General features: G+C 38.5%; 1 protein-coding gene across 2 annotated transcripts in view; it reads left to right on the top strand.

The window, feature by feature from the left end:
* Positions 1–20,194, top strand: part of VIRMA (vir like m6A methyltransferase associated) — a 64,913-nt gene that overhangs the window by 39,808 nt on the left and 4,911 nt on the right. Inside the window, exons 12-20 of one of the 2 annotated variants that reach the window (XM_003902980.5) lie at positions 2,070–2,163; positions 2,443–2,987; positions 3,518–3,753; positions 4,227–4,479; positions 7,892–8,109; positions 13,683–13,815; positions 16,795–16,947; positions 17,389–17,549; positions 18,646–18,742. In XM_003902980.5, the coding sequence (XP_003903029.2) occupies positions 2,070–2,163; positions 2,443–2,987; positions 3,518–3,753; positions 4,227–4,479; positions 7,892–8,109; positions 13,683–13,815; positions 16,795–16,947; positions 17,389–17,549; positions 18,646–18,742 (1,890 nt within the window). The remainder of the gene's footprint in view (positions 1–2,069; positions 2,164–2,442; positions 2,988–3,517; positions 3,754–4,226; positions 4,480–7,891; positions 8,110–13,682; positions 13,816–16,794; positions 16,948–17,388; positions 17,550–18,645; positions 18,743–20,194) is intronic. The other variant, XM_021942506.2, reaches the window with a different exon arrangement.

Genomic DNA, 20,194 nt, shown 5'->3' with positions numbered 1-20,194 from the left:
TCTGTGCATGTGTGTGCGCATGCATGCATATACATGTGTGTTTGCGTGTGTGTGTATGAGAGAGAGAGTATGTAAGCCATCTTGGTTTTGGAATTGCAGTGTATATTATTAAAATAATTTTCGTATATTTAATTTGTTGCTGTTGGGACCCACAGCAAAGTGTTGTTGGGGTTTATCTGCTTCAGATTTTTCTTTACTGATTTCTCTGTCTTTGTCTTCTTGTACTCCAACTCTCCTAAGAGTACTTTTACTTCCTGTGGTGCCGTTATATTCTTCCGTGTTCTTAATCTGAACCTCAAATGACATCTAGAACTTTTCATTACATTTTCTTTTATTCAGGAGAAGTACAATTAATATCCTGTAAATTTAGATGGTCATGTATTCTGGGTACTTGTGCATGGTTGAGTGAATATTAACAAGATGTTCAATAAATGGCGATGGTTTGAGTAAAACTGTTTAATCAGTAAGAAATTTAGATGTAGAAATGTGAATTACATGCTGCAGTTAAGAGTTGATTTTTATGTAAACCTTCATCCCATTAATTATGATTATCATAAGTGGCTCTCATCCCAACATGGACTATAAAAAGTTGATGCAAGACTGAAACTTCACTCTATGTCTTCCTGCTGCTTTATGTAATTTGTGGAATTATAAGGAAAAGGATTAGAATAAAAGAAAAGCTAAATTGAGATAGTAACCTTTTTTTTTTTTTTTTTTTGGTCTAGACTCTACTATGAGCTAAGAGATAGTAATGTTTTTTGAATGTTATTTCTTCCAAGGTTTTTTGTTTGTTTGTTTTTGTTTTTGTTTTTGTTTTTGAGATGATGTCTTGCTCTGTCACCCAGGCTGGAGTGCAGTGGCTCAATCTCGGCTCACTGTAGCTTCCACTTTTCAGCTTCAAGCAATTCTCCTGCCTCAGCCTCCCAAGTAGCTGGGATTACAGGCGCGTGCTACCACGCCTGGCTAATTTTTGTATTTTTAGTAGAGACGAGGTTTCACCATGTTGGCCAGGCTATTCTCAAACTCCCAACCTCAGGTGATCCACCCGTCTCAGCCTCCCAAAGTGCTGGGATTACAGGCATGAGCCACCACACCCAGCCCCAAGTTTTTAAACGATTGATAATGCTGTTCTGTGAAAGCTAAGAAAACCCAAACCTAACTATTTGTTACCTAGAAACATAGCATAGGCAGGTGCTAAGGACATAGGCAATTGTATTTGTTTTTCCTTTAACCTGTGCCCCACCTGGCTACAGTATATTAGACTCCCCTGGTATCTGCATTTAAAAAAATGTATGCCGTGTAGGCCAAAAACATTCCCTGCTGCTTCCTCACTTTTGAAGGAAGTTGAGTACTCACAGGGCTTTTTGTTTTTATTTTTTTAGAGACAAGGTTTCACTCTGTTGCCCAGGCTGGAGTGCAATGGCATGATCATGGTTTACTCTACTCTTGACCTTCCAGGCTAAAGTGATCCCTTCCACCTCAGCCTCCTGAGTAGCTGGGACAATAGGCATGCACCACTACCCCTGGATGATTTTTTAATATTTTGTAGAGGCAGGGTGTCACTGTGTTGCCCAGGCTGGTCTCGAACTCCTGGGCTCAAGCAATCCTTCCATCTCAACCTCTCAGAGTGCTGGGATTACAGGTGTGAGCCACTGCACTCAGCCTCCACAGGACTTTTTAAATATAGTTATTGCTTCATTTTTGGCAGAGAAGATGTATGAAAAGAGTATATAGAAAGTAGCCATTGTAAACTCTTAATACAGGGAGTTTCATACATTTCTTTATGTTATCTTTGTTCTAGTTGGTTCTTTTCAATGAACTTGTGCATTACAGTTCTTTTTATTTACATAATATTGCATATAGTACAACATGTGCCAGAGATCAAATAATCTTGATAAATTAATTTAACTCTAGGGCCTTATTCATGTTTTAAATTTACTTAATAAATATAAAATATTGTATGTTCTTAACTTGAAGCTCATATTTTTAAGTAATTCCTTGTCTGGAATTTTCTGTTGATCTCATGGGTACTAAGAAATGTAATATTCTGTTCATTTTTATTTTTAAAGAATATTGATAACTTGATGACCCCAGAAGGAGTTGGCCTTACCACTGCCTTACGTGTTCTCTGTAATGTTGCATGCCCACCACCTCCTGTTGAAGGTAATGTGGCTACTGTATTTTAAAAACTATGATTCTTAAGCCTAGAATAAATATCATTTATTAAATATTTAGTTTAATAATTATTAAACATCATTTAATAATGATAAATATCATTTTAATTAAATATAAGTAAATATTTATCATAATAAAAATCATTTATTATAAATGTAATAAAAATCATTTATCATAAATATTAAATATTTAGTTTAATAATAATTCTTAATCAGTTATTAGCATATATGTAATTAGTTTTGTTTCTTTTCCTTATCCTATATAAAGGTCAACAGAAAGATCTGAAATGGAATCTTGCTGTTATTCAGCTTTTTTCTGCTGAAGGAATGGACACGTTTATTCGAGTTCTGCAAAAATTGAACAGTATTCTGACTCAGCCTTGGAGGCTCCATGTCAACATGGGGACTACCCTTCACAGAGTTACTACTATTTCAATGGCTCGCTGCACACTCACTCTTCTTAAAACTATGTTAACAGAACTCCTGAGAGGTGGATCCTTTGAGTTTAAGGACATGCGTGTTCCTTCAGCGCTTGTTACTTTACATATGCTCCTGTGCTCTATCCCCCTCTCAGGTCGTTTGGATAGTGATGAACAGAAAATTCAGAATGATATCATTGATATTTTACTGACTTTTACACAAGGAGTTAATGAAAAACTCACAATCTCAGAAGAGACTCTGGCCAATAATACTTGGTCTTTAATGTTAAAAGAAGTTCTTTCTTCAATCTTGAAGGTTCCTGAAGGATTTTTTTCTGGACTCATACTCCTTTCAGAGCTGCTGCCTCTTCCATTGCCCATGCAAACAACTCAGGTATCACTTCCATATAACATGCATCTTATAAATGACTGCAGTAACACTTTTTAAAAAGCCAGTGATTTTGTTAAAAAACAAAAACCCTCATCTCCCTTCCTCCCAAAAAGACATAAAATAACCGGATGAGGGGGAGATAAAACTGCAACAAGTTGGTCATTGAGGAAATATGGGGGTAACATTTTAAATAAATTTTGTTAAAGTGAGTTTTATTATGCTGTTATGTATGTTTGTACTTACATATTTCTGTTATTTTACATCCTTTTCCCCCTCCTTACCATGTGTTAGAATTTGCCAATAACTAGGTTGCTTCACCGATGGACTCTACTCAACTAACTGCTAACCTGAGAACAATAAGATTTTTTAGACTCATTGAATTCAAGCAAATGTTTAACTGTATAATAGAAAATTAAATGTTTTAAGCATGCAGTAAAAATGTTCTTTTCATAACATTTCTTCCTGAACAGTTTTTGTGACTATAAATAAATATTAAAAAATCTACGTACACACACATTATACTTTTTTAACAGGTTATTGAGCCACATGATATATCAGTGGCACTCAACACCCGAAAATTGTGGAGCATGCACCTTCATGTTCAAGCAAAGTTGCTCCAAGAAATAGTTCGCTCTTTCTCTGGCACAACCTGCCAGCCCATTCAACATATGTTACGGCGTATTTGTGTTCAATTGTGTGACCTTGCCTCACCAACTGCACTTCTGATTATGAGAACTGTGTTGGATTTGATTGTAGAAGACTTGCAAAGGTATTTTCATTTTGCATTAAAAATTTTTTCCTCAAGTTATTTTTGACACATGTATTTTTTCCCTTACAATTTGGAAACTAGGGTTTGTAATGCCCAGATAACATATATACATGTAAATATACACATATACCTACATATGCACACATATGTATATATGAATAGTTAACAGACTTTTAAAATGAGAAAGCTTTATTTCATCATTTCATGTGGACGATATCTTGAAGGTCTTGATTTGGGGTTTTCAAATGGTAAATCCTAAAGAAGTATTCTGATTTAAGAAAATATATTATTGGAAACCTGAATTTATAAAATTTTTGCAGTCATTGTAAAATTCCAGAGAATTTGTCATTATACCCAAGGAATTAAATGTTTTATGCAAAATTTGTGTAAGTTGATGTGTATTGAGAAATAAATATTAAACAATGCCTTAAGATCAAGAACTTTGTTTACTAAATGTATTGATTTTATTTCAGCACTTCAGAAGATAAAGAAAAACAGTATACTAGCCAAACCACCAGGTTGCTTGCTCTTCTTGATGCTCTGGCTTCAAACAAAGCTTGTAAATTAGCTATTTTGCATCTAATTAATGGAACTATTAAAGGTGATGAAAGATACGCAGAGATATTCCAGGATCTTTTAGCTTTGGTGCGGTCTCCTGGAGACAGTGTTATTCGCCAACAGTGTGTTGAATATGTCACATCCATTTTGCAGTCTCTCTGTGATCAGGTATTTATAGTTATTTTATAAAGTTTCTGTGTGTGTGTATTTAAGCATCTTGTGTAAATTTTGGCCGTGAATGAACAGCTCTCACCTATGTTTTATTATTCCTGCTATTGTTCATGGGTTTCTCTGAAGAGCTTTTTTCTTTCCTTTATAAGATCATAACCTTGGGTAATTGCTTTATGTGCCACTGTTTCGGTATTTTTTAGGGTCTAATTCATTTTCCTTCCAACTACATTACACAGGTCATTCTTTTTTTTGAGATGGAGTCTCATTCTGTCGCCCAGGCTGGAGTGCAATGGCGCGATCTCAGCCCACTGCAGCCTCTGCCCCTCCAGGTTCAAGTGATTCTCCTGCCTCAGCCTCCCGAGTAGCTGGGATTACAGGCACATACCACCATGCCTGGCTAATTTTTGTATTTTTAGTAGAGACAGGGTTTCACCATGTTTGTCAGGCTGGTCTTGAACTCCTGATCTCAGGTGATCCATCTGCCTCAGCCTCCCAAAGTGCTGGGATTACAGACGAGAGCCACCATGCCTGGCTACGCCAAGTCATTCTTAAATTTCATAGCTTGATTGAATTAATGTGTTCTCTTGTTAGGGCAACCTTTGAAGGCTACTACACTTTTAGTGTGTTTCAGACTACTTTGCTTATAGATGTTGGCTAACAGTAGTACTATTTTTTTCCTGTTGTCTATATTATTGACTTCCAGTTTATAGTTTCATGGGTTAATGAGAATTGTTTTAACTTTTTTTTTTTTTTTTTTTTTTTTTGAGACGGAGTCTCGCTCTGTCGCCCAGGGAGTGCAGTGGCGCGATCTCGGCTCACTGCAAGCTCCGCCTCCCGGGTTTACACCATTCTCCTGCCTCAGCCTCCCGAGTAGATGGAATACAGGTGCCCGTCACCACGCCCAGCTAGTTTTTTGTATTTTTTTTTTTTTTTAGTAGAGACGAGGTTTCACCGTGTTAGCCAGGATGGTCTCGATCTCCTGACCTCGTGATCCGCCGGTCTTGGCCTCCCAGAGTGCCGGGATTACAGGCTTGAGCCACCGCGCCTGGCCTGTTTTAACTTTTAAAGCCCATTATGATTGAGATCTTTGGAGATTTCTATGCCTAATACCGTTTTAGCTTGTCAGAATGCTCTTGCTAAGTGGTCATCAAATGTGATTTTTTATTTCAGGCAGAATAGAGTCCCACGTTGGAAGACTATTTTTCTACCTTAACAGATTCTCAGTTTGGTTACCTTTAAGACCCAGGTCAAGAAAGAACTTTTTTGTGTGTGTGTGTGTGACTTGTTTTCACAAAGAAGGGGACCTGGTAGAAAGGGTATTCTAAGTGCTTGTACCTCAAAGTGTCCACTTGATTGGTATTTCTTATGTAATCCACTTTGGGTTGCATGACTACATTGAACAGTGCTATGGCATCCTAGCTGCCTTGGTCACACGAATCTCATTGATGGCCTCACTTTGCCATGTTTTCCTTCTGATTCAAGCCTTGTTTTATAGTTTTAAGCCAAGTTGAATATGAGTTTGCAGTATGTTGAAGTAATTAAAGATGATAAAACATAATCCAAAATGCTCTTGTAAAATTCAGTTTACTTTTGGCTGGGCATGGTGGCTTACGCCTGTAATCCCAGCACTTTGGGAGGCCGAGGTGGGTGGATCACAAGGTCAGGAGTTTGACACCAGCCTGGCCAATATGGTGAAACCCCATCTCTACTACAAAAAAACTAGCTGGGCGTGGTGGCACGCATCTGTAGTCCCAGCTTGAACCCAGGAGGCGGAGGTTACAATGAGCCAAGATTGCACCACTGCACTCCTGGGCAATAGAGGGAGACTTCATCTCAAAAAAAAATTCAGTTTACTTCTATAAAGAGTAGTGAGAGTTTTTAGAGTTATCATTAGCTAAACTTGCTTAGCATTGGAAAACTTGAATTTAGAAGTATATACATATATATAAAAAGTAGAGGGAACTATTTGATTGAAAGACTGTGGTTAAATGTTCATCTCCTCTATCCATCCAACTTTCTGATATTTTAAATTGTAGGGGGCTTTTTTTGTTTTTTTGTTTGCTTGTTTTTGAGATGGAGTCTGGTTCTGTTGCCCAGACTGGAGTGCAGTGGCACGATCTTGGCTCAATGCAACCTCCGTCTCCTGGGTTCAAGTGATTCTCTTGCCTCAGCTTCCCAGTAGCTGGGATTGCATGCATGCGCCACCATGCTTGGCTAATTTTTGTATTTTTGGTAGAGAAGGGTGTTTCACCATGTTGGCCAGGCTCGTCTTGAACTCCTTGCCTCAAGTAATCCACTTGCCTTGGCCTCCGAAAGTACAGGGATTACAGGTGTGAACCACTGTGCTGAGCCTTAAATTGCAGTATTAATGTATACTAAACTTTATTTCTGGCCAGGTGTGGTAGCTCATGCCTGTAATCCTAGCACTTAGGGAGGCTGAGGCAGGTGAATCACCTGAGGTCGGGAGTTCGAGACCAGCCTGACCAACATGGAGAAACCCTGTCTCTACTAAAAATACAAAATTAGCTGGGTGTGGCGCCGCATGCCTGTAATCCCAGCTACTCGGGAGGCTGAGGCAGGAGAATTGCCTGAACCTTGGAGGCAGAGGTTGCGGTGAGCCGAGATTGTGCTATTGCGCTCCAGCCTGGGCAACAAGAGTAAAAAACTCCGTCTCAAAAAAAAAAAAAAAAGCTTTATTTCTCTGAAAAGTTTCTTTATAAACCAAAAAAGATACAAATGAATAAATAATACAGTACGTTAATTATTTTAGTACAAAATACTTTTTACCTTTAACCTTTTGAAAACAGAAACTATATTTACTGCAATACCAAAAGAAAAAAAAATTTTAAAGATGTCATTTAAAAGTAAATCAAAATATTTAAATATTTATTCCTTTAGGTGTATATCCTTATATTAACTTTTTTAAAAGGGAAAAGTAATTTCATTATTCTTTTTTTTTTTGAGATGGAGTCTTGCTCTGTGGCCCAGGCTGGAGTGCAGTGGCTGGATCTCAGCTCACTGCAAGCTCCGCCTCCCGGGTTCATGCCCTTCTCCTGCCTCAGCCTCCCGAGTAGCTGGGACTACAGGCGCCCGCCACCTCGCCCGGCTAGTTTTTTGTATTTTTTAGTAGAAACGGGGTTTCACCATGTTAGCCAGGATGGTCTCGATCTCCTGACCTCGTGATCCACCCGTTTTGGCCTCCCAAAGTGCTGGGATTACAGGCTTGAGCCACTGCGCCCGGCAATTTCATTATTCTTAATGTGTTTAAGTATATGTTTGGGATGGAACAGTAGCAACAATATTTTAATGAGATAGTTATTGAATATTAATTGCTATGTATTTCTCAAAAGTGCTAAGTGATGGTGATAATCATTTAAAAAATTGATTTTTTTCCCCTTGCTCCCCACAGGACATTGCACTTATTTTACCAAGCTCTTCTGAAGGTTCTATTTCTGAACTGGAGCAGCTCTCCAACTCTCTACCAAATAAAGAATTGATGGCCTCAATCTGTGACTGTCTGTTGGCTACGCTGGCTAACTCTGAGAGCAGTTACAACTGTTTACTGACGTGTGTCAGAACAATGATGTTTCTTGCAGAGCATGATTATGGATTATTTCATTTAAAAAGGTAATGATTTGTCTAATTTAATATACTCTTAGATTTAATTTTTTCATTCTGTCACTACCCACCCACCCCACATTAATTCATACCTATTGTAGAAAGTTGAAGAAATGATTTCTTTCATGGGAGAAATTTTGTGTGTATGGAAAAGATTAATTAGCAATGAAAGGTCATGCTAATAATAGAATCTTTGGGATTAAAGATAATAAAATGAATAGATACACAAATTACTGTGGGCATGGTACGGTATTTGGAAGGAAATCTCACTGTTCCAGGGATGGTAATTCATGCCTTAAGGTCTTTGTTTCGTTGTTGTATCCTCAGAGGTGATGGATGCTAGAGGGATTTTATAGACCTTAAAGCTAAAATGCAGATTCTGTGTACAGTTCCTCAGTATCCATGGGGAATTGGATACCCAAATCTATAGATGCTCAAGTCCCTTATGTAAAATGGTACAGTATTTCTCTTATATACTTGAAATCACCTTAGGTTACTTATAATTATAATACAGTGTGAATGTTATGTAAATAATTTACGTAAATAATTTGCTCTATCTTAAAATTTGTATTATTTTTTATTCATATATTTGTTTATTTATTTATAATATTTTCATTCCATGGTTGGTGGAATCTGTGGATGCAGAATCCATGGGTATGGAGAGCTGACCATATTTTGTTTTCTAGAGGAGTGGCTAGGACAAAATTAATCTGAACTTATATAAATAGCTGAGCATGGTGGCTCATATCTATAATTTCAGCACTTCAAGAGACTGAGGTGGGAGAATCGCTTGAGCCTGGTAGTTCGAGACTAGCCTGGGCAACATAGGGAGACCTATCTCTATAAAAAAAATTTACAAAATTAGTTGGGCATGGTGGCACACACCTGTAGTCCCAACTACTTGGGAAGCTGAGGTGGGAGGATTGCTTGAGCCTGGGAGGTCAAGGCTGCAGTGAGCATGCCACTGTATTCTAGTCGGGGCAACAGAGCGAGACCTTGTCTCAAAAAAAAAGAAAAAGAAAAAGAAATGATATAAACCTCAGACTGCTCACTGTCGAGTATAATTTCTACTCTACTCTAATTTTTCTGTCCATGCCCTGATGTTTTTCTTTGCTAGGAGAAGGAAGAGGGAAGATACCTGGCTAATACTTAGATTTATTAAACTACATGGGATTATGAGATAGTAAGGATGAGGAAACATACTTTTGCCTCTTTCTCATTAATTCTTGCAGCACTGGTTGAAAACTTACATTGCAGATACTGTGTTTGGTGCTGGCTCTTCCTTTCTCCATCTCCTTGTCCTGACATACCTGTGTCTTCTGTATTTGCTGTCAGTTGATGACACCTGCTTCACATCCATTCCTCATGCTCTGCCCCCATCCAATCTCTCACCAAAGCCTTTAACCTTTTTCCTATTGCCTAGATACTTACTCCATGTCCTTTGAAACTCACCTCATACACTGCACTTCCACAAAAGCCAAAAAGCTTTCCTAGTTGGGTTAGGTACTCCCACAAATTTTCTTCGTATACCTGTGCTGTTGTATTATTTATGATTTTGTTGGGTTTCCTAGACTTAATGTTTCTGGTCCTTTTTTCTTATCTGTAACCTTGTCCTAAGTCCTCTTAACCTATTCCCTTTTTCCCTTTTAACCTTTATCTCTCTGCTAAGCTCCAAGTAACCCATTAATCTACTTGATATTTCTACTTGACTATCTAATGGCATCTCATTAAGTCCTGTGGATTATTTCTCCAAAATACATCCTGAATCTGATCCCTCTTCTCTACCTCTGTAGCTATTACCTTTATCCAGGCCACTATCATTTCTAGCATAGCCCATTGCAATAGCCTCCTAATTGGTATCCTTTCTTCCACCATTTGGCTTTCTAAAATTCATTCTCTCAGAAGCCAGAGTAATCTTTTAAAACTTAAAACACGATTTCTGCTGAAATCCTTCTAATGGTTTCCTATTGTACCTCAATTAAAATGCAAACTCTCTATAATGATCTGTAAGGCTTTATAAAGTCTGGCCCTGAGTCATCTTATAGCCCTTTTATCCTCACTTTTTGTTCACTTGTCAGGCTTATTCCTATCTCCAGGCTTGTTTGTTTTGTCCTAAAACGTTTTTCCCCTAGATTCTTTGATGACTTATTTTATCACTTCATTCTGGTATCTGTATGAATATATTTCCTGTCTAAATAGCCTGCCCTTTATGTCCCTGCTCATATTTTCCACTGCATTATATGGATTTATACATCACATTATATGGATTCATTTCTTGTTTGCTTGTCTCCCTCACTAGAATATAAGCTACATTGACCACACTCCCCAGCACCTAGAAACCTGGTACCTAGTAGGCACTATGAAGGAATGAAAATACACACTAGATTCGTCTAGTCCACAGACATTTATTGAATGCCTTCTTTGGACCAGGCACTGATTTTAGGTACTGGGAATTCAGTTAAAAAAAAAAAAAAAAATCCATGCCTTCTTGGTGCTTTCACTCTACTGTGGGTTGACAGACAATAAATAAGTAAATAAAATACATAGTATGTTACAGAAAAAACATAGAATACGGAAGAAGGATAGTAAGGGTCAGAGGTGAGGATGGCAGTTGCCATTTGAAATATGGGAACTTGATCAGGGAGCCCCTTGCACTTGCTAAGAAGGTGACCCTTGAACAAAGATGAAGACCTGAAAGAGGTGAGGAACAAAACATGCTAATATCCTGGAGAGAACAGTTGCAAAAAGCATGCCTCATATGTCTGAGAAACAATTTAAAACAATAAATGTGTTAATTTATATATGTTTTTGAGGAAGTGAATTAATACTAATATTTGGTGGGTTTTTTTGTCTGTCTCTTTGTTTTGAGATAGGTTCTAATGCTGTTACCTAGGCTGGAGTGTAGTGGCGTGATCTCAGCTCACTGCAGCCTCCGCTTCCTGGGCTCAAGCACTTCTCCTGATCCTCCTTCATTTGCATGAAAAAGACATTTCATGCAAGTTAAAAAAGTTAAAAAAAGACAAAGAAGGGTATTATATAATAATAGAAGGCCTTGTCCAATGGGAAAATAATACAATCCTAAACATATATGCACCTAACACTGGGCTTTGAAATTTATAAAACAATTAATAATAGACCTAAGAAATAAGATAGACAGCAACGCAATAATAGTGGGGGGGACCTTAATACTCCACTGAAAGCATTAGAGAGGTCATCAAGACAGAAAGTCAACAAAGAAACAATAGATTTGAATTATACCTGGAACAAATGGACTTAACAGATAGATACAGAACATTCCATCCAAAAACCACAGACTATACATTCTACTGAATAGTGTGTGGAAATTTTATGCACTACCTCAGCCTTCCAAGTACTACTACAGGCACAAGCCACCATGCCTGGCTAATTTTTGTATTTTTTGTAGAGCCAGGGTTTCAACTGGTGCCCAGGCTGGTCTTGAACTCCTGGGCTCAAGTGATCCACCTGTCTCTGCCTTCCAAAGTGCTGGGATTATAGGCGTGAGCCACCACACCTGGCCCATACTAATACTTTAACTTTGATCCAGTACCAGAAGTGAATTCTAGCATTTTCCCTTTCTTATTTTATTCTCTAACAGTGAGAAATTCAGCTCTCATTATCTATATTTGCTTATTTGTTTAGCCCTAGTTTACAAATGAAATAGCAGTCTCAAACTCATTACTAAACCATACTCCTGTGGGAAACAAATTGAGCAACAGGAGTACAGTGTTTGTATATGGTTCTTTTTGTCTGTAGCCTTTGTATATCCAGTCAAAAAGCTGTTTTTCAAAGTTATTTATGTCAGCTTCTTTCTTCTCTGTCTCCTTCAGTTTCGTTATATGATTCATTTGTAATACAGTTGGATTCATTGGTCATAGTCTGCATTCTTTTTTTTTTTTTTTTTTTGAGATGGAGTCTTGCACTGTCACCTGGGCTGGAGTGCAATCGTGCCATCTTGGCTCACTGCAACCTCCGCCTCCCATGTTCAAGTGATTCTCCTGCCTCAGCCTCCTGAGTAGCTGGGATTACAGGTGCCCGCCACCACACCCAGCTAATTTTTTGTATTTTTTTTTCTTTTAGTAGAGACAGGGTTTCAGTGTGTTGGCCAGGCTGGTCTCGAACTCCTGACCTCGTGATCCGCCTGCCTCAGCCTCCCAAAGTGCTGGGATTACAGGCATTACAGATATAAAAAAATTATATCTAGTCAAATTTATATTTTATGGTGTACAGTTCTATGTGTTTTGACAGATGCTTAGAGTCATACAATTTGTTCTTATTGGTGACTAATTTTCTAGCAATCTGGATTGTTTTCAAATTTTGGTGGTTATGAATAAAGCTTTGCATACAGGTTTTTGTGTGAATCTCAGTTTTCATTTCTCTTGGGTAGACACTTAGGAGTGGGGTTACTGGGTTGTAAGATAGGTGTATGTTTAACCTTAAAAGAAACTACCAAACTGTTTTCCAAAGTAGAGATACCATTTTTCATTCCCACCAGCAGGGTATTAGAGCTCCAGTTGCTCCTCATCCTCACCAGAAGTTGGTATTGCAAGTTTTAAAATGTTAGGCATTCTAATAGGGCCCTAGTTTTTGATAGACCATGGAAGTATGACTCCATGTGTGTAGTGGTTAGTAATTGGTATAGTTCGATTTTGAACCCATGCTTTTTCCATTAACATTTTTATTTTTGAATTTAATCTATTTCTCTTTGTTGTCGCCCAGGCTGTAGTGCAGTGGCGCAATCTCGGCTCACTGCAACCTCCGTCTCCTGGGTTCAAGCAATTCTCCTGCCTCAGCCTCCACAGTAGCTGGGATTACAGGAATGCACCACCACACCTGGCTAATTTTTTGTATTTTTAGTAGAGACGGAGTTTTACTGTGTTAGCCAGTAACACAGTAGGTTGGGATCTCCTAACCTCGTGATCTTCCCGCCTCGGACTCCCAAAGTGCTGGGATTACAGGTGTGAGCCACCGTGCCCGGTCAAAAGGTTTATAAATAGGGAACTGGCAAGTTTTCTGTGTTAAGTTTTTCTTTTTTTTTGAGATGAAGCCTCGCTCTGTCCTTCAAGCTGGAGTGCAGTGGCATGATTTCGGCTCACTGCAACTTCTGCCTCAGCCTCCTCCTGAGTAGCTGGGATTGCAGGCATGTGCCACCACTCCCTGTTAATTTTTGTATTTTTGTTTTTTTTAATAGACACCAGGTTTCACTATGTTGGCCAGGCTGCTCTCAAACTCCTGACCTCAAGTGATCCACACCCTTCGGCCTCCCAAAGCACTGGGATTACAGGCATGAGCCACCACACCCAGCCTCTTGTGTTAAATTTTATAAATGTATTATTTGGGGGAAATTTTTTTTTTAAGAACTTGAAGCTTAGCTTTAAAAGGAGTTGGTAACTATTGATGCTTCTTTGTTATATTTGTGTACAAAGACACACCAAAGTACTTCTTAACATTTTTAAAAATGATGGAGTAAGTTTTATTCTGTCTGAACCGAGTTCATTTCTCATACCAGTTTTATACGCTCATATTTTAAGATAATATCTTCCCTTTATTTTCTTTATTTACAGTTCTTTAAGGAAAAACAGTAGTGCTCTGCATAGTTTACTGAAACGAGTGGTCAGCACATTTAGTAAGGACACAGGAGAGCTTGCATCTTCATTTTTAGAATTTATGAGACAAATTCTTAACTCTGACACAATTGTAAGTATGTGTGTGTTTGTGTATATATGTATGTATGTATTTGGTGTTTCTTAAATTTGAAATCTTTGGCTAGGTACGGTGGCTCACACCTGTAATCTCAGCACGTTGGTGGGCTGAGGTGGGAGGATCTCTTGGGGCCAGGAGTTTGAGACCAGCCTGGGCAAAATAGACCCTGTCTTGAAAAAAAGAGAAATACTTTGCCATAAGTTAAATCACTTTATATATCAAATATCCAACGTAAAAAAGATCACTTTAGTTCATTTTATTTTATTTTATTTTAGATGGAGTCTTGCTCTGTCACCCAGACTGGAGTGCAGTAGCGCGATCTCGGCTTCCTGCAACCTCCACATACTGGGTTCAAGTGATTCTCCTGCCTCAGCCTCCTGAGTAGCTGGAATTACAGACACCCACCACCATGCCTAGCTAATTTTCTGTACTTTTTCAGTAGAGATGGGATTTCACCACATTGACTAGTCTGGTTTTGAACTCCCGATCTTAGGTGATCTGCCCACCTCGGCCTCCCAAAGTGCTGGGATTACAGGCGTGAGCCACTGCACCTGGCCAAGTGCGTTCATTTTAAAATAATTCTTAGATGAGTGTGGTTGCGCATGCCTCTAATCCCATCACTTTGGGAGGCTGTGGTAGGAGGATTGCTTGAGCCCAAAAGTTTGAGGTCAACCTGTACAACACAGCAAAACTCTGTCTCTAGAAACAACAAAAATTAGCCAGATGTGGTGTGTCTACCAGTAGTCCCATCTATTTGAGAGACTGAGATTGGAGGATAGCTTGAGCCCAGGAGTTGGAGGCTGAAGTTAGCTATGATTGTGTCACTGCAGTCTAGTCTGGGTGACAGAGCAAGACACTGTTTCAAAAAAAAAAAAAAAAAAAAAATTTATGACTTTGAGTTACCTTGCTAGGGCAACTCAGAATAATGAAGTTTTGTTAGTCTCTTAGTTATTTAATTTTTGTTACTTAATTTACTGATTGTTTTGGATGTTGTGATTTTGGGGTAACTGTAAAGTTTATTATGCTTTAGTATTTTTGGTCTATCATACAAACATGAATTAAAGATTATTGTCCCCACTCTAAAATCTTATTGTTAAAATAAAGATTTCTCTTATTAATATTTTCCAAAGTCATGGTATATTATGAGCACAATTCCAGAAGCCATTAATATGCCTGCCCTACTTAGTTTGGTGGCATGTACCTCTGGCTGCTCAGGAGGCGGGGTCGGGGAAATCACTTGAACCTATGAATTCAGGGTTGCAGTGAGCTATGATTGTGCCAGTGTACTTCAGCCTGGGTGAAAGAGTGAGACTCTCTCTCTCTGTTTTTTTTCTGAGATGAGGTCTCCGTCTGACGCCCAGGCTGGAGTGCAGTAGCATGATCATGGCTCACTGCAGCCTTGACTTCCTTAGGCTCAGGTGATCCTTCCACCTCAGCCTCTTGAGTAGCTGGGACTTTAGATGTGCACCATCACACCTAGCTAACTTTTGTATTTTTAGTAGAGATGGGATTTTGCCATGTTGCCCAGCCTGGTCTTGAGCTCCTGGGCTCAAGCAATCCACCTGCCTCAGCCTCCAAAAGTCCTGGGATTACAGGCATGAGCCACCATGCCTGGCCAACACTGTTTCTTAAAATAAGAAAAACAGGCTGGGCACGGTGGCTCACGCCTGTAATCTTAGCACTTTGGGAGGCCAAGGTAGGTGTGGATCACTTGAGGTCAGGAGTTCAAAAGCAGCCTGGCCGACATGGTGAAACCTCGTCTCTACTAAAAATACAAAAAATTAGCTGGGCTTGGTGGTGGACGCCTGTAATCCCAGCTGCTTGGGAGGCTGAAACAGGTGAATCGTTCGAACCCAGGAGGCAGAGGTTGCAGTGAGCTGAGATTGCGCTGTTACACTCCAGCCTGGGCAACAGTGTGTGACTCCATCTCAAAAAAAAAAAAAGAGAGAGAGAGAAAGAAAGAAAGAAAGAAAGAAAGAAAGATGGAAAGAAAGAAAGGAAGAAAGAAAGAAAAGAAAGAAAGAAAGGCAGACAGGTTAGGCAAGGTGGCTCACACTTGTAATCTCAGCATTTTGGGAGGTTGAGGTGGGAAGATTGCTTGAGCCCAGGATTTGAGATCAGCCTAGGTAACATAGTGAGACCCCATCTATATGAAAAATTTTAAAATTAGCTGGGCATAGTGGCACGTGCTTGTAGTCAGTCCCAGGTACTTGGGAGGATGAGATGAAAGGATCACTTGAACCTGAAGAGGTCGAGGCTGCGGTGAACTATGATTGTGCCACTGCACTGCAGCCTGGGTGACATAGTAAGACCCTGTCTCGACAACAAAAAAACAAGGTTAAAGATTTTATACAATGTTTAGGTAGGCATACGGCTCTCTACCATAAGTGTATGTGACAATATGGATGGTTTTCTTATCATGAAGCAAGATTTATTTTCCTAGAAGGATTTTCTGGTATTGAAATGTTATCACTCCAGAATTCACTTTATTATGTAGCATACTTTTTAAAGCAGAAAATATTAACTTTTCTATGTGACAGAATATAGTCTTAAATATGATAGTTCTTTAGTTAAATATGATAGTTCTTTACTTGTCTGTGTTATCTTCAGAAAGATAATTTCAGGTTTCATCAGTTCTTTGTTATAGCAAGCATTTTATTAATTCTTGAGCATCAATCAGTGTGTCACATGTCCTGCAACTGCCAGTGTATTTGCCATTGGGTATTTTGTTGAAAAATCTTGATGCCAGTAAAATATATGTTTACCAATTTAAATATTTTGTGAGTCTTACTCAAAGAAAGCATACTTCACCTTTGATCTAAATCATTCTTAAAACTAGCCATTTGTACTGATGTAAAAATCAAAACATTGAAAGAAAGATTGCAGCATATGGCTTAGATAATATGAGTAAGTGTGGATGCATCTTTGTAAATTTCTCTGCTCTCAAATTTAACTTATGTGTGACATTTACAGGGATGTTGTGGAGATGATAATGGTCTCATGGAAGTAGAGGGAGCTCATCCATCTCGGACGATGAGTATTAATGCTGCAGAGTTAAAACAGCTTCTACAAAGCAAAGAAGAAAGTCCAGAAAATTTGTTCCTTGAACTAGAGAAGCTTGTTTTGGTAAAAAAGAAAAACAAAAACAGAGCATTCCTAAGGCTTATTTTCCTCTCAGTTTGACTAGTACAAGTATTTCATAGTGACATTTTTTAAAATAGTGAACCTTTAGTTGGGTATTTATACCATTTCAAATAACTCTTTGAATTAACAATTTGAAGTGAAGTCCTCCATCTTGTTATGAATTTTAAGGAGTACATGAAGACAGTAGTTTTTGAATTGTCTGTTCCTTGGATGCAGGGTACCCTCTTGCTGCTGTTGTTTAGAAATAAAATGACAAGTGTTTTGGTGTTTGTTTTATTTTAATATGTTTAATGTTAATAATTTCTGGACAGTGTTCCAGATTTCTTAGTAATAAAACATACAGCCTTTTCTACTAAAGAGTCAGTAGGTTTACAGATGTAAGTTTTACCTGCACCTTCTTATTCTGCTTTTTTTTGTATATAGGAACATTCAAAAGATGATGACAATCTGGATTCTTTGTTGGACAATGTAGTTGGACTTAAGCAGATGCTGGAGTCATCAGGTGACCCTTTACCTCTCAGTGACCAGGATGTAGAACCAGTACTTTCAGCTCCAGAATCTCTTCAGAATTTGTTTAACAATAGGTAAAATACACAATGTTTTATAATTGAGTAGATGTTGGTTTTATAATGGCTATAGGCTAGGGAGGGCCAGCAAACTTTTTTTTTCTATAAAGGGCCAGATAGTAAGAATTCTAGGCTTTGCAGGCCACATATAGCCTCTGTTGTGTATTCTTCTGTAGTTTTTTTTTTTTTTTTTTTTAAATTTATACAAATCATGCTAGCTTGCAGGCTGTACAGAAACAAGGTAGCAGATAAAATCAGGGCTTTGTTTTATTTTACTGAAAGGTCAAAACTTGTTACAGCAGAATTAGTTTTCAAAGTTATTTGTTTTTAAGGATACTTAGTTTTTAATTGCCGTTTGGAGTTTCTTTTTTAGGTGCTACTTTTAATACTTCAGAAAGTAATAATTTTAATTGTACCTTCCACAGATTTTACTTGAAGATAAGCTAAAAGACTGGGCGTGTTGGCTCACGATATAATCCCAGCACTTTGGAAGGCTGAGGCAGGAAGATAGCTTGAGCTCAGGAGTTTGAGACTAGCCTGGGCAACATGGAGACCCTATCTCTACAAAAAATTTTTTAAAAATTAGCTGGGTGTGGTGGTGCACACCTGTGGTCCCAGCTACTAGGGAGGCTAAGGTGGGAGGATCACTTGAGCCCAGGAGATCACGACTGCAGTGAGCTGTGATTGTGCCACTGCACTTCAGCTGGGTAACAGAGCAAGACCCTGTCTCAAAAAAAAAAAAAAAAAAAGGGTTAGGCGCGGTGGCTTACGCTTGTAATCCCAGCACTTTGGGACTTTGGGAGGCCAAGGCGGGCAGATCACGAGCTCGGGAGATCAAGATGATCCTGGCTAACACAGTGAAACCCTGTCTCTACTAAAAATACAAAAAATTAGCCTAGAGTGGTGGCGGGTACCTGTAGTCTCAGCTACTCAGGAGGCTGAGGCAGGAGAATGGCGTGAACCTGGGAGGTGGAGCTTGCAGGGAGCCGAGATTGCACCACTGCACTCCAGCCTGGGTGACAGAGTGAGACTCCGTCAAAAAAAAAAAAAAAAAAAAATTTGGGAAATTTGATTTTGGAATTCTGCTTTTCACCAGATACTTTTCTTGTTCCAGGACTGCCTATGTGCTTGCTGATGTCATGGATGATCAGTTGAAATCTATGTGGTTTACTCCATTTCAGGCTGAAGAGATTGATACAGATCTGGATTTGGTATATAAATTATTACTAAATATTTAGAAAAATTTTAGTTTTTTCTGTTTCTTTGTATATTGTTAGCATTATAGTAGTTTCCATATTTTATGGCTGTTAAAATCTACTTGGAGGCCAGTTCTACATTATTTTTATGCCACTTGCCCACTTTATGGCATCCAGAAAGTTTTTTCTGCTTCTTTTTTGCTTCTTTCTAGTTAGTGATCTGTATTTTGAGGTTGTGATTTTTTGTTTATTTTTTATTTTTATTTTTATTTTTTTGAGACAATCTCATTCTGTCACCCAGGCTGGAGTGCGGTGGTGTGATCTCAGCTCACTGCAACCTCTGCCTCCTGGGTTCAAGCAATTCTCCTGCCTCAGCCTCCTGAGTAGCTGGGATTACAGGCGTGTGCCATCACACCTGGCTAATTTTTTTGTATTTTTAGTAGAGATGGGGTTTCACCATGTTGGTCAGGCTGGTTTCAAACTCCTGACCTTGTGATCTGCCTGCCTTGGCCTCCTAGAGTGCTGAGATTACAGGTGTGAGCCACCACACCCAGCCAAAAAAAAATTTTTTTTACTATAGATAAAGTCTCACTATGTTACCCAGGCTGGTCTCAAACTCCTAGCCTCAAACAATCCTCTCTCTTTGGCCTCCCAAAGTGATGGGATTACAGGCATGAACCAGATTACAATCATTTGGCCAGAGAATGTGACTTAAGGGAAAAATCACACTTTTTCATAAGTTCTATGAAGCACTTTGTTTTCTTACATTGACAGGGTATAGAATAGAGAAAAGTATCCCACAAAACAACAGTTTATTCTTGCATTTGGGTCTAAGATGAGGAACGGTTGTGCTATGGTGTGGCTCTCAGTTTGGAAATTTGTAAAGAGTATATTTGTTATGATACAGTATGAATGGGAATTGACATTCTTAAACATAATGTTGAATAGGTAAGAGTATAATTAACTACTTAAAATTTAATACAGTCTGTTTTATGCTTCTCAGAGATGTCGTAGGGAGAATTATTTTAGCCACATCTTAATATACTGCATATTGTTCCTTTATCAAAGAAACATACTGGTGTTCATCATGTACAATAAAACTAAAAGAATGATGTGCTTCATATTTGTATTCAGTGTGTTGAGAGCTGCTTTTCCTTTTTTAAAAAAACCACATACAATTCAATTAGAAGTGCATTAAAATTAATTTCTTTTTAGTGCAAGCTGTTCAGTGATTCTTTAAAACTGTCCTTTCCAGTAAAATTTTATGCAAGAATGCAAATATTTTGTAGTCTGCCCTGTCCAAAACAGTAGCCTCATGTGCATGTTGTACAATGGAAATGTGGATGACTAGGGAACTGAATTTTATTTTGATTTAATTTTGATTAATTTAAATTTAGATAGGCACATGTGGTTAGTGGCTACCATGTTGGGCAGCACAGGTATAAAATATTTGTTAAAAGTTACTAA

The sequence above is a fragment of the Papio anubis genome, chromosome 8, assembly GCF_008728515.1.
Source record: "Papio anubis isolate 15944 chromosome 8, Panubis1.0, whole genome shotgun sequence".
Classification (NCBI taxonomy): domain Eukaryota; kingdom Metazoa; phylum Chordata; class Mammalia; order Primates; family Cercopithecidae; genus Papio; species Papio anubis.
Note: the sequence above shows the minus strand (reverse complement) of the source record. Positions and strands in the feature narration are given on the sequence as shown.